Source organism: Macrobrachium rosenbergii, chromosome 44, assembly GCF_040412425.1.
Source record: "Macrobrachium rosenbergii isolate ZJJX-2024 chromosome 44, ASM4041242v1, whole genome shotgun sequence".
NCBI lineage: Eukaryota > Metazoa > Arthropoda > Malacostraca > Decapoda > Palaemonidae > Macrobrachium > Macrobrachium rosenbergii.
Window position 1 is genome coordinate 12,424,652 of NC_089784.1, and position 15,293 is coordinate 12,439,944.

The 15,293-nt window shown below is 35.7% G+C and overlaps 1 protein-coding gene across 3 annotated transcripts in view; it reads left to right on the top strand.

Moving 5' to 3' along the window:
- Window positions 1-3,487: 3,487 nt before the first annotated feature.
- The window catches only part of Atg1 (serine/threonine-protein kinase unc-51-like protein Atg1), a 325,243-nt gene continuing 313,437 nt past the window's right edge, over window positions 3,488-15,293 (top strand). For 2 of the 3 annotated variants that reach the window (XM_067087763.1, XM_067087765.1), the window contains exon 1: window positions 3,492-3,879. In XM_067087763.1, the coding sequence (XP_066943864.1) occupies window positions 3,790-3,879 (90 nt within the window). In that variant the 5' untranslated portion in view covers window positions 3,492-3,789. Of the gene's footprint in view, window positions 3,880-15,293 lie in introns of all 3 variants that reach the window. The other variant, XM_067087764.1, reaches the window with a different exon arrangement.

Consider the following 15,293-nt stretch of genomic DNA (forward strand, 5'->3'; position numbering starts at 1 on the left):
GTTTACAGTATTGTGACAAATTGGCCTAAAAACCACTTGGTTCACTTGCTTGCCTGATGGTTTTAGTCACAAAATATCAAGAAGAATAACAGTGACTTTATTTAACAGGAAGGGTCATGGATAAGACATCATAAGCTTGGAAAAATGAAAAATTCCTGTAATCTTATATCCAATGAAATCGTAGCCTCTGTAGGGGAACAGTGCCATCAGTGGTTCTCATAATGTGCACTATAGGCATTAAAAAATGGGTGTTTGCAGATGCGATGCAGCGCTCTTTTGACCCCTAGCTGCACCCACCTTTTTGACCTTTTACTTTACATCCATTCCTGCTTCTTTTCCCTCATTTTTCTGTCTAATTTAACTATCAACTCTTAGTGCAGCTGTAAGGCTTTTGTCAGTTTCACCTTTAGAGCCTTGTGCTTCATCCCATTTATTTTCTGGATCTCTTTATCCTGCAGTCTAACCAGTTCCAGCTTATTTCCTGACTGTCTTAAGCAATGAATGGCCAAAAGTGCACCAGTGCTTGACTCTCATTGCCCAGATATCATGACTGATTGATTCATTTATTCATGCAATCCCAAGAGCTGCAGTGGTTAGACACACATTAAGAACAGCAGAGAGAAGCTAGGGTACCTTGGATGGTAGTAGAAAGTGCAATGGATGGAAGAAAAATAAGAAGACCCAGAGGTCAATAGAATAACTTCATGAAGAATTTACATACCCTGGGTTGTGACAATCCACATGATGTTTGTAGTGAGATATTCAAAAGAAATTTTTTTTATAAGTACCAGTTGAACTGACACTTGAAAAGCCGAAAATGACTTTTGAGTTCTAGTTTATAAGCCAACAAATCAATATATATATATATATTTTGATATCCTAGTTATATATATATATATATATATATATATATATATATATATATATATATATATATATATATATATATATATATATATATGTATATACATATACATATATATATATATATATATATATATATATATATATATATATATATATATATATATATATATATATATATATATATATATATATATATATATATATATATATATATATATATATATATATATATATATATATATATATATATATATATATATATATATATATATATATATATATGTATATGCAGGAGAAATGATTTCATATAGATTTTTAAGGGCACCTGATCTGGGCTTAAGGAAAACTTCTGTCATGTATTTATGGCAAAGAGGAATTCAGGTATTTTCATACTGTAGTATCCCCTATATAAATATCCTTCCAGAATTTGTGATAGCAAGAGTTTTATTGTATTTATGAGGCCGCCTCTGGTCTCCCTTTCAGCCAGAGAGAAAACAATGTTTGTATACATTGAGGACCCACTGGTTTAAAACAGGTGTGAAAAGAATTTGGCCTATATGCCACTTGCAGTGAATGTGTTGTTGATTTTGATGTAGCTGTGTTGCTAAAATTGTTTTAAAAAATCCAAAGTGCTAGCAATTGCTCGACTGTAAGAGGAGCTGAGGTAAAGAGTAATGTATATTAGTGAGGGAGATAATATAGAATAAAAACTAATGCATGAACAATAACGGGATTGAAGAGCTGAAAAATATTTTGGATTATGCAAGCTGGTAAGAAAGTATTACAGGAACCAATTATAAAAATGTGTTAAGGAATTGTTTTTTTTTAATGTAAAGGTTATATATTGGCCAGTGCTTGTAAGGTGGTATATCATGAAGATAGAATTATTGAATGTGGCATGTTGAGTATGTAGTATGATGGAATGGGAAAAATACAGTGTATGGGAAGTTTCAGGTTCAAGGGAGAGTTAAAAGAATACCGCGAATATCAGAGAAAAACAGCCTGAACACACAAAAAGCACAGGAAGTTAGTGGGAGATAGCAGTAGAGGGCAATACACTGTTGGTGATTCTTTTCTTTAAATTACAGAAGACTATTTAATAAAGGAGAAGCGGAGAAAATATGATCTTGCTCTGTAAATTAACTCATAGAAACAGATATTTAAAGAAAATAATTGTGATGGGAACAACAACAGCAAAAGCAATAGTATTGGAATAACGCTTGTTTTGACACAGTCACGCAATTTTTTAGTAAATAGATCCCTATTGATATGAGTTATGGATGGAATTATTAAGAAATAGCTGCACTTATTATCTACCAATTTCAAAGAGTACAGTGTCTAGGGTATTTTTTAATTAAAAACTTATTAAACAAAGTTTCGTTAATAAAATAGTTTAAACGATCAGTGGAAAACAGCAAAACTTAATGAACTTGAACATCAAAGGCCAATATTTCTCTTGAAAGCTTGGTACAGTATATGGCATGTAAACTCCGAGGTTGATGAAATCATGGCCATCATATTATATTATTCAAGACATACAGGTCGACTCTTTTATTGCAAAAATTCAACAAGAATATTTCAGTAATGTCTTTTTTAGAACCGAACAAACCACGAGGAGAAAAGTTCACCATTATTAGACATTAAAAATAAAAAATACCTACGAAGATCCATATCAAGAAAACATGTACGCCTTGTTCTCGATTTATACACTTAATTTATAGAAGCCAAGTATATAACAAAAGATTTCTCGCCACTGCTGCAAGACTCGTGAAAAAAATTATGAAGATCTATTGCTATTAGTAGAATAATTTAGCCATCACAACAATGTGCTTAGGAGAGAAAATGTTACCATGATTTCAGTATAATACAATAAAAGAAAAATTGTTTATCATATTCTTGAAACCAAATAAAAGAGCCTAGGCTATAACTTGTACAAACACTCTATTAACGTGTTTGGATCAAAATTAAAAGCATCTGATTTGTTACGTCCGTATATTTAACATGAATCTTGGCATATCATGAATTTACTGATAAATAGCATAATATCGTATTGGTATGGGAAATTACTGTGACTGCATTGTGAAATTTATATGCATATAAATTAAACGTTAAGATAGTTTCTCCGACTGGAACGAGAACTCTCTAAAGGGTATACTGCTATTTCTCTTGATTGCTTCGGGCGATTTCTTGGAAATGATGTTTTAAAGCGATGTTGCTGGAATGTAGATTGCTCGCTATGTTATCATTTTTATTAATTTTTAATTTATATAAATAAGAATGGTTTGATTTTATTGCATATCATGTTGTGAAACTAAAGTTATTTAATGTTACGCAAACTCTGTATATTATTTTGAATATCGCGCTTTTATCCTTTGTATTACAACGCAGCTTTGTTTACATTCGGTAATAGGAGATCTCTAAATTCTGTCCATGTGAGGTAAGTGGTTCTGTTCTTGTTATGTATTTTTATAAATTACTGATAAAATTTTGAACTTAATGCAAAAATATTACTTCGTAAAGGCTTTTGATAAAGATTATTGTGCACGACCTAGTTTATCTCGCGTCCACAGCGACTAGAGTGGGTGTTACACGACATAATCAGCTGATCGGAGCAGACGACAGTCAGTTGAACTTCATACGTTCAAGGGAGAGCATTACATGAATCTTTTCGGGCTTGTTCGTTAACTAGGTGAAAAATCCTTTGCCATTCCTTATACGTTCTAAAATACAGTGAGTTATATCTCCTGACACTTAACGAGAACCATGTCAGTGAAAGATAAAAGCTGTTAAGTGGGAGTTAAAGGAGGGGTCGCGTTGGTCTTGTATTGATCCAGCCAGTGTGGTGGTAAAGGCCCATTCCGGTGGCCATGGTGGTGGAGTTGTAAAGTGGATTTCCAACCACGACAGAAAGCCCGCACCGCCATGGAGGTGGTTGGGGAATACGAATACAGTACCAAAGACCTTATAGGTCATGGTGCTTTCGCCGTAGTTTTCAAAGGGCGTCATAGACAGGTAGGTGCAAACAGAAATCGTATGGGGGTGTTGGTGTGTGACGTCAGGATTCGGTGGTTGTGCTGTCAGGACATGTGGAGTCTGCGCACCATAACTCTAAACACAATCAACCCAAACACACCCACTTTTGGAAATAAAACGGAATTATTTCAAACAGATGTTCGTGCTAACACCAAGTATTGTTAGATTGAGACTGTTTTCGTAATTGCTTCGACCATTTTGAATAAACTGACTTTCACAGAGACTTACTTCATGGAGCTGTAAGGGAGGGATTGTCTGTTAAGGATTGGTACTGCATGACTACTATTGGATGATCATGCATGACGAACCATATATATATATACATATAGGTTGACGCAATACGGAAAACTTTGTTGTGTGTTAAGCTATGTCGAGTCCCACGTTCATCATAAGTGTTTTTTCTTTATTTTTGGCACTACTCGAAAAAGGGTAAGCCAAGAGTTGTAACATTTGTCAGCCACCCGGTAGGCTTAGGCAAGGCAATAGGTTTTGATGTCCCAGGTTGTGTCTAACGTAAATCAGAACAGCTAGGCTAACGTTGGTGGGACCATTTTAGTTTATGTAATTCGTGTAATCTATAACGGACTACACATTTTTAGCCAGCCTGTGTTTATGAATCAAACGTTCTTTTGTTTGATGATGGGAACTGCAGTTGACTGTTATCAACATTTTAACTAACTCTGTTGTAAACATTTCTTTGCTCATGATTAGACTTGGTTTAAATCCATTACTAGCCCAGGACACCTAGAAAGATTGGAATCAATAGGCCTAAGACGTGTTTACAGTTTTTAATACCCCAGTAGTTCGCCATCTGAACATCAAAAAAACCTGTATTCATTCGATACCCAAATCAAGGACATGTAAGTGTAGGTACTGTAGGTTATACATTGTGTAGGTTATAAACGTGTGTGGGTGCGTGTGTGTGTTTGTAAAGCCTATGTACAAACATAGCCTACTAGTTTACATATCATTATGATGAAACACCTTGTGTACATATAAACAGTAACATTATATACCAGAGGACCATACTTATTAGCCAGGAACAATGATAGTGCAAGTGCAATTAGGTTCAATAACATTGAGGTTTGTGTATGTTTACGTATGGCACATTAGTGTTTGTTTTTATTTCTTAAGAACGTTTTGGAATTTAACAGCTATATTAAATGCAACTGAATATAATTTAGGAGAAATTGTAGTTGGACAATTGCATCAAATATATGATGCTTGGTAATTTTATTCATTCACTTATTTTATTCCAGTTCACCAGCATGTGGCGTTTGTTGGGGTGGAAGCCTGTGGTACATTTCTTTGTAATACTTGCTCTGTTTACTTTCACATGTTTGATTAATCAGTCTTGATTGCAAATTAACTTTTGAGAAACACATAGGTCTTTATCTTTCCCAATTGCTTAAAAAGTCAGCATACTCTGAAAGCTTTTTAAAGCTTTGGAAGATCGTCTGTAGGTGGGGATTTTTTCTTTATTTTATGCTGCCATGTTTTGAATATTGTTCCCCAGTTTGGTCGTCAGCAACTGACCTTGCATCATAAACTGTTGATGTAAAATGTGAGTGTTTTAAAGTTTTTTTTTTTTTAAGTATCTTCATTGCCATTATTTAGTTAGCTCGTTGTGCTTGCTGTAAAAATATTTTCATAGTTCTGATCATTCTTTGCATTCATATCATCTTAGACTAGTCATAAGCCATGCACTTAGTCCTAGATATGCTGGAAGGATATTCCTAATAATGTACTTGAATCAGTGAAGTTAAACTGGTGCGAATGCATATTTTTTCTTGAGCAGGATGAAATGAGTCTTGTTTCGTTCAGTGACTCTCATCTTATTTTATTTCTTTTCTTTATTTCTCATATATTTTTTTATTTCTCTTTCCGTATTGGGCTGTTTTTCTATTTGGGTCATGAACTCGTAGAATTCCACTTTCCCAGCTCTGGTGAACAAGGTATGGTAGATTATATGTCAACTATTTTAACCCACAATGTCAGCCTATTGTAGTCAAGAAATCAGTGGATGTGGTGCCCAAAATCATCCGTCTTTAGAAGGCAACATTGTGTGTGTGTGTGTGTGTGTGTGTGTGTGTGTGTGTGTGTGTGTGTTTAATGCCCGATGCAGATTAAGGTGTTCATTGTCATTTTTTATTACTTACGTAATCAAATTTTCGAATGGGGTATGATGGTTAGGCAACATTAGGCTGATTGTTTGAAATGAATTGATGGCAGCCTTTACTTTCATTTTCTTGTACTTATAGTATTTTATTATTAAAGGCCTTGTGTCCAGTATTTAAGTTTTATCTATATTCAGTGTTTATTACAGATATGATTCTGTTTTGGGGCCTAGGTTAATCTTATATCTGATTGACAGGTTGTAAGTTCTAAGAGTAATGGCGAGTCTTGTTTATATTTTGTTCAGAGAGGTATCTGGTAGAAGCTGGAGCCGTTGTCGCAGTCATATTTGACCAGTTTAACATTACTCCCATAAAGGTTATGGCCGCAAACGTTGATCGTTGGGTTACTCTGATTCATGTCAAAGACATTAAGATTATTGGTGAACTTGTGATGCTGATTTTCTATTAAGTTACGTTTTTATTAGTATTCAAAAATACAGGTTGCTATGCTTTCCTTTCTTTGGCTTACGTATGATATTTCAGTACACACTGGGTAACTCTCTACCACAGCACTGTCATGATTGATGAGTGCGGCAGTTAAAGATTATTTTATCTTGTTAGTTAATTAAGGTTTGTGTGAGCCTCCAGTGTAATTGTTTTGATATCTGTATTGTGTAAGAGGGTCCTTTGTTTTCGAATTTTTATGGAATTATGATAGACTCAAATATGAAAGCCACTTGTGCGCCATTTTGAACATAAATGTGGTTAGCCTACTTGATGTGTTCGCCGAAAGATAACAATATTGAAATTTTGGGAAGTCATGAATTTATTAAAATATGTAAGTCTGAGATGGGGTTTCTAGCCTCAGAGTAATTTGAATATAGTATAATTTTTTCCTTTTTTTTGTTATATTATGCCTATCGTGCTTACTCAGGATATCACGCAATTTTGTGAAAGCTAGATGTCAATTTCACATGTTAGTTCTCGCGACGGGGAAAGGAGCGAAAGAAGCATTTTTATGTATGCATGCAGGTTAAATCATCTCTCTCTCTCTCTCTCTTTTCTTTGTGAGTTCAGTGGTTCTGTAATTCTTCCTTAAAATGTGGAGATTCTTGTGATCCCAGCATGTTTTCGTTTACAAGTATGTTATTGTGCAAGTACAAATGTTACCATAATAAAGAATTATAAATCCATTTTTGCACCAAGAATATTTTCAGTTGATATTTCACACCCCTAGGATGTTGGTGTTGTTAAACTAATGCGAGACAAGACAGAAGGTATATTTTCTCAAAGGCCAACCAAGGATATTAGAATTACCCTAATTATCCTCCATGAAGTTCACCACAAGACGATGATTTATGGTTTGTACAACTCCAAATGCACCTTTAGCTTTGGTTGCGCATCACTTGTCTGACTTTGGGATAAGGCGTGTTCAAAACATATGTGCTTCTTATTGCCGAAGTTGTCGTTATGTATTTGGTCGTACTTTGCCCCTTCACTTTGGTAGTCCTCTTTACTTGAGTCAAGAGTTTCCCTTAATGTGTGTGTTTTTTTGTGTTTTTTTTTTTTGACGGTTACCCTATACGTACCAGTTAACTCACTGTGGTTGTCTTATGATTTGAAGACATTCTTCTCCTTAGATTGCGTTGACAGTCATTAGTTTGTTTAAAATGTACTATTCATGCCTTGTATGAAAATAATTTGTTTTCAGGTTACATTGACCTGTTGTTAGCGTTCCCGTTGGAGTAGAGACCCCGTCCCATGTGGATTTGGTCATTTTTTGACCAAATTTTTTTTTAACTACCCATTGAAAGTCTTCACATCCGTCCTTGGCAGTGTACAGCGATGTGTTAGATCCATTTTGAATCGACTTCTTTCAATTTCTTTGTAAGGTAAAAGTGACCGCAACCACCACGTCGTGAGTCATTTGGAAGGAGATGCAGGAACTTCTATAATTTTTAATGGATACGCACTGAGGGTAACTCCGCATGTTTAAGTACTGCGAATGCTGATCATGGAACACTAGCAATATCTGACTGTTTATGTTATACAAGTAGTTTAGGTGAGGATAAAGAACACGTTTAAGAATGTCGTGGTTTGGAACGCCTACAAATTTAAAGGCTGTGGTGGTAAAACTGGAAGTATTTCCTGTGTGAAGTTTTAGTGGGTTTCATGCAGTTGATTTACTTGCCTGAGGCTGTGTAGTTCATGTAGAAAGAGAAAAGACGTTTAGAAGTTATAACAACACCAATTATATATATATATATATATATGTATATATATATATATATATATATATAACCACTGTATATTTCATATTTCATGCTGTATAGTAGGCACTGTCCATTGTAGTAGACAGGCCAAGGAACTCTCTTGCTGGATGGGAGTGGTTGGTTTGATTGTGGTGTTCCATGGATCATGATGACGCTGCGATCTCTCTTGTGATAAATTAGCGTGTATTGTATGTGGGTTGAAAAGCGTCTTGGTATCGCACTACATAAGCCTTATCTGTGAAGTCTTACAGCTCAGGTGGTTGTTTAGCACTCGGCTTCACGTGCAGTCATTATTTATCACCTGTGTAGGTTTTGTGTGATTGAAAGATCAGTTTCAATTTTAAAAGTTGCTGAGGATGTCCTTTTATTATTTCAGTCTTTCAATAGTTTGTGTGTATAAAGATTATCGAAATCTTTTAGCTTGTCTTAGTGTAACAGCTGTCTTAGACTTTGCTCAGGTTAGTGAAGTTATTGAAGTAGTTTATTGGGATGTGAGAGTTTTATTTTGCTATTGTTATTTTACGTTTTACAAGAGGTAAATGTCAGAATCTTTTACAGACCATATCTCACTAATTTAATGAGTTGGCGAAAGCAAAAGTAACTGATATTATCGTTAATAAGTATTTTTGTTGTGGATTGCGTCGTGGTAGAGTGTATAACGTTCACTTCCGGTACACTGGGAATCGTGTTGGAAGTAGTAACTAGCTAAATTATGGTTTTTGTTGATAATATCATTGCTTACGGTTAACTTTTGTCTGTACGTCCCTTGAAAAGTAACTTGGTAAAGAACATTATACAGTAGGTATAGATTGACTTATCATTTTGTATAAAGACAGGTTGGCCCATCAACGTCAGGTACGATTGTGTCGTCCGCGGTGGTTCCTGGTACTACGTCATGTCATTGATATTGTAGTTTGACATTGCGATTTGCAGCTTAATTTTGTGTTGTTGTAAACTTATAGTGTGTTTTATAACCCATTTTGTTGTTATGTCCAGGATTACCATGTGTCTCAGGTAAGTTTGTTAATTTTAAGAACTGTAAATAGCTTTTGAATCATGGACCTAATTTTAAACCGCTGAGTAGGCTTGAGGTTGCATGTAGGTGATGTATTGAATTAAACGCCTAAATTCTGTGATGTACTACTAACTGCTGAATCCAGTGCCACTTAGTGCTTGCTTACAGCATACCTGCATAGAAAGTTTTTTACGATTTTTCTTAATTTTTTTTTGAGATTCATGAATATTAATAGCAGTTGTTAAATTGTGTACTATATACAGTATATATATATATATATATATATATATATATATATATAAAATATATATGTTTATATGTGTATATATACTATAAAATGTATGTATGTATCTATGTTTATATGTATATATATATATATACATATATATATATATATATATATATATATATTTATATATATATATATATATATATATATATTTATATATATATATATATATATATATATATATATATATATATATATATATATATATATATATATATATATATATAAAATCACACAGCCTGGACTTGTCTTCCAAGATTATCGCTTGTGATTGGTTTTCCTCTGCTGCCTCTCAGAGTTTTTGGCTTTGCAGAGCGATTTTAGACGTGTGTGTTCGGCTGCATTTTGTTGCGGAAAGTCGAGGTTATTGCCTCGGCGATTAGAGTTTTTACTTTGTATTTTTTATCTCAGTTATTTTGGGACCAACTGCAGTCAGCACGACCGATGGTCCCCTGCTGTTGAGGAATGTGTTTGCGTTTAATAGTTGACTTGAGGTATATGATAGTTGTTTGTGGCTTTTTGTATTATTTTACCCGTGTTTTATTCAGAGTTGTAATGGAACCCTAGTTATTTTCACGGTGCCCGTGTAGTTTGTCGGTATTTCGGAGATTAGGCTTACTGGTGGATACACGTTTCCTTTGAGATGACATTACGGCATATTGCAGTAATTTTCTCTTTTTTCTTATTTTGATAGACGTATTCGTAATTATATTTGTATGGGATTGGGTATTCTTCATAGGTCTTTTAACTCGTGCTTTGCATATCTTTAATGGCCTGTCGTAAGAATTATACGTCACAAGCGAACAGCGTTACTTACTGTGGGAAAGGGTGCCGTTGTTACATCATGAGATCGTTTTCGATGTTGGAGTCTGAATGTTTGTTTTTCTGTAATTGTGAGATTGCTATTAGCCATTATATACTTGCTGTTGATATGTTGCAGTTTCAAAAAATGACAAATGAACCATAACATAATCATCGTATCCCAGTTGTCAGATATTTTTTCTTTTTGATAATTTAATGCCCGTGTTGATGAGAGGTCAGTCTAACAAATACTGACTCAGCAAGATCGGACACATTTAACACATCTCCCATCTTAATGCTTGTTTTATTCCAGTTTCTTTTTTTATTATTATTATCGGCAAAAAACTTCGTTCCTCCGAAGTTGTCATTGAAGGAAATTCAATAACACCGACCTGAGTGAGTGGGACGAGGTGCGTATGTGTAGGCAAGTTTCCTAAGTATAGTTGGTGTGGGTCTGTTCTTTTATGGAAGTTCAAAGGGTGACATGACTTGAACATATGCCTACGGAAGGTTTGCCTACGAAAGGTTTCCTCAAAAAGCAATGCGATCCTTTTGGATTCCCACGTGCCTCTCTGTGGTGGGTCAATATCCTCTTGGCGGAAAGGATGGGGTTACAGCCCTTTCGTGGGTGTTTGTGTAGAGCAGAAGCCTTTAGGCTGGTTGTAGGTTAAATGTTAGGGAAAGAGTCCGCTCTGCCTTTTAATTTTGGGATTTTGTTTCGTCATTTGTTTGGTTTCTTCTTTTATGCATCCGTTTTTTTTCGTGAGTACCGTTATTGTTTCAGTTCAGCAGTATAGCTTTTTCCTTTGGTTACTGAAGCTTAGTTCTTTTAAGCTAATACGCACATTTTCCATACGAAAAGGAGAGAGAGAGAGAGAGAGAGAGAGAGAGAGAGAGAGAGAGAGAGAGAGACAAACATGGATCCGTTAATTTAAGGTAACATGATTGGCAGATACATTATTCATTTAACGCTTGAAAGATTTTATATTAGCTTTCTTAGGTCTCGTGCTATACTTGTGACAGGTCTTGGAACTGTGCCGTAAGTGAAACGTGGCATTTGCAAGTCATTCTCCGGAGTTTATGAATAATGTTTCATAAATATTGATTGGGGAGTATTTATCTCCTTTTTTTGCAGGTTAAAGGAACTGTTGATTTAAAAAAAAAACATTTTTCAAGTACGCTGTTTACATCGCCCAAACACATTTTCTGTAAATGAAACCCAAAGCACTGGACTCTCTTTCGCTAGGTCCCTGGTTCGATCCTGGCCGGCCTCATACCCTTCGACCTAGCTGTGAATCGGTTCTAGTATCAAGTAACGACAAGAAAAGTGTATGGGACTAGCAACCTCATATCTAGAGACTTTTTGAAACACGACTGGCCCCACCTTTCCCCTAAAGTAATAAAATTGAATAAATAATGGATGTTCTATTTTATCTTTATTTGGGATTATCTTGCGATCAAACTTGTAACTTTTCAATTGATTTATGTAATAAAACGCTTTGCCTAAATATACTGAAGTAACTGCGCATGTATCTGAATTATGTGTTGCTTAAAGGTCTCGTAAGCATGATTGCATTGCTAACTACATTTCGACTTTTACAACAAACGTTTGAATCAACTCATGAACAGCGTTAATACCCAGTCAAAACGAATATGGGAATGTGCTCAATCGAGGAACGGTATTCTTTTAATCTGAACTTTGCCCCAAGTAACAAGTACATTTTTTTTCAGGTGTGGTTTGACCTTCCGTTTACTCTCTGAGCTAATGGCACTGAATAGTTCTCTGTTGTACTATACGACATTGACAGGGCGGAGATGATTACACCTTTGAGCATGTAACCTTTGGTGATGTCCTGGCGTTAGTAATCAGTTATATCTCGAGTGTCCTTTTGGTATTTGCTGCTTGAATTAAAGAATGAAATAAGTCCTGGGGTTCAAAGACTATGCATTTCCTCTTTGTCATGAGAGATCTCTTGAATGGCAATGCCTTTGTATTTTGCGGTAATGTTACAGGAAAGGCCATTTGTTCTGGTATAATAAAATCTTACAAGTTCTCAAACCTTATATTGGATTGAATATGAAAGGTTTCCAGTTTGGAATGGCCTAGAGAGCGTTAACTGTTGGAAATAATCTCTCTCTCTCTCTCTCTCTCTCTCTCTCTCTCTCTCTCTCTCTCTCTCTCTCTCTCTCTCTCTCTCTCTCTCATCCAAGCATTGTTTGTTGGTTATTTTGGCTAAATCCACACTGTGGATTCCCTGAAGGCAGGTTGTCATTTCCTGTCTCTGTGTGACATTGTCATTAGTAACAAAACTTAAAGAATGATGTCGTTTAATTGTTTGGTAAATTAATAGTGACGTATATAGGAACAGAGATCTTATGGCCTCTGCTTCAAGGGGAGTCCTTGCATAAGGGAAGTACGTACAGGTATCAAGATGAGACAAGTCAAGGCAAACTTTGCTATGGGGAAGAAAGACTACTTGTGCACAGGCTTTGTGATAGGAGGTTGAATGGGTCGTAAGTAGGCCATTAAGTGTTTCAGGTGTTCATATTAATTTTGAAGGCCACCTCGATGATAGGTTTTAGTCAACAGGCCATGCTTTTTTTTTTTTTTTTTTGGGCGGTTCTGTGGAGCAGCATCAGTCAGTACAGATGGAATTGGTAATAACGCGATACCTTAGTAAGCTATTTAGAATATGTGCTTGGCTTTAAGCTACTGTGTTACATAACTATAAACTAACCTATAGTAGATAAATGTGCTCGGTAGAATAGCGTATTCACGCATGCAGTGAGTACTGTAGTTCCTAACTGAACGGCGTTAGAGTTTGTAACGTTGTAAGGTATTCATTGTATCAGCTTGTCGAAATTGATAAGATGTTGTAAAGGTCAGGCTTATTGGATTATAAGTTAATCGACTAGTGTTCATAACTGGATTTCACACTAATAACACGGAATACTCATATTTTTATATTTAATAACTGTGTATTTGTCCTTCCATCATTTGATAAGGCAATGTTAATAGCGTCTGGTGTGTTTGGACGTTTTTCTAGTTGTTCTGTCGTTTCTTCAAACAGTGCTTCAGAACCAGAGGACTGTAGGTTTAAGAGTAACCAAAAATAATCACGCGAGCACATTATTTTTGTGGAAACAACACAATATATATATATATATATATATATATATATATATATATATATATATATATATATATATATATATATATATATATATTGTATTAAGGTGATGTCTCCTTTTTTCGTATTTAAAATCGGAACGCATACGTGATGAACAAAATAAAGTTACCTGTTGGGAAAGATAGTAAGCATCGTGAAAAATTATTTGTTTTTTTGTCATCTTTCTACATCATTTTGGCTGGCAATAATGTTTTCAGTTTTTGATATGTAAACCTATGTGCAGTAATGAAAAATTTGTCAGTATATGAAATGACAGGTTTGCTTAATCGGTTCGATGTGTGCATGAAAGCTTTCTCAGTAGCTGTTAAGTTTTAAGTAATAGTAATCATTAACACACATACACACATATGTGTGTAATTTGTATAAGTTTTCTTCTTGGAACGTATTTTTTTTAAATATTTATTTTGAAAATTACGTCCTAATGAGTAGTTTTAAGAGAACTAGGTGTTTTCAAATAGTAATGATAAATTTGAGAACTTGGACCACGAGAATTATTTAAGTAAAAGAGGCGAAAAGGGATATGCTAGGTGGAAATGTCATGCCATTCCCTCAGACTCCTAATCATATATGGCCTTTCTTCTGTGACAAATCCATTCAGTAGCATACAAAACTACAGCCTCCTGTTGTACAGTAATTCAGTGCCGAAGTCTGATTCTTCTCATCGCAGGTCATAGTTCAGGGTCTTGCCCTGGGCCATAAGCCTTTGTCCGAACTGCGCGCGAGACAGAGACAACTCAGACCCTGTTGCTGCCGCCTCTTCGAAACGCCTGGGTCGCTGGGCTGTTGAATGAATGAGACAGACCAGTATTAAATTTGGCTGTAACACCCGGGGGCGTATTGGTGGCGTTTCCAGCCGGCGTGTGAGGGTGTTTAAATGATGCTTTTACCTTTGGAGGGGACCATTAATCCCTTTAGGGCTTTAAAGGGATACATGGGGGAGAAGCTAGACGAGCATAGTTTGTCATATCGGGGTTTTTGATAGATGGCTGTACTTCTGTTGTGAAATTCATGCTTCTCTGTATTTCAGGTCAAGCTGTTGACTATAGGAGTGAAACTTTTTTTCATGCTTAATAATCGATATTTCATGCCTCATAATCGATACGCCCTTAATGGTGAGAGAAGATTTTCAGGGCTCAGGACGAACGTGGTGGGGACGAGAAGTACAGTACCGAAAATAACTTCCCTCAGCCATCCTCTTCCCTCTTTACTCTGTCCTTCCTCCTCTCCCCCCTACCCCCCACCTCATCCCATCCCATCCCTTACCATACCATATCGTCCCCACATTGGACCACCCGCCTTCCCCCCACACATTATACTGTTGTGGTGCCATTAGTGAATTGATGAGTTATTTTATTTGAAATGTATGTGGTTTTTTCGTTATATTTTAGATTTGGTACAAGACGTCGATGACTATTGCACTTGCAAATCAGTGGTTATTGAATATTTTGGGTTTACTGAAGTCCCGCTACGCAGAAAAGAACTGCAACGTGGCATTTGTGCCCCAGACGACGGATCGGCGTTGCCAAGGGGTATAATTTGAGGATTTTACTTCCACGTGTTTTCGTTTTCGCATCTAATGATGCAACCATGACGGATTTTGGTGCTAATGGGAGTGAAGCAGCGGAAATCGGTCATTTCCGCAAAGCTCTTCTGAATATTGAATGAGCTCTCTTCTTTTCCTTTTTTCTCTCTTTCTGCCCCAGAATA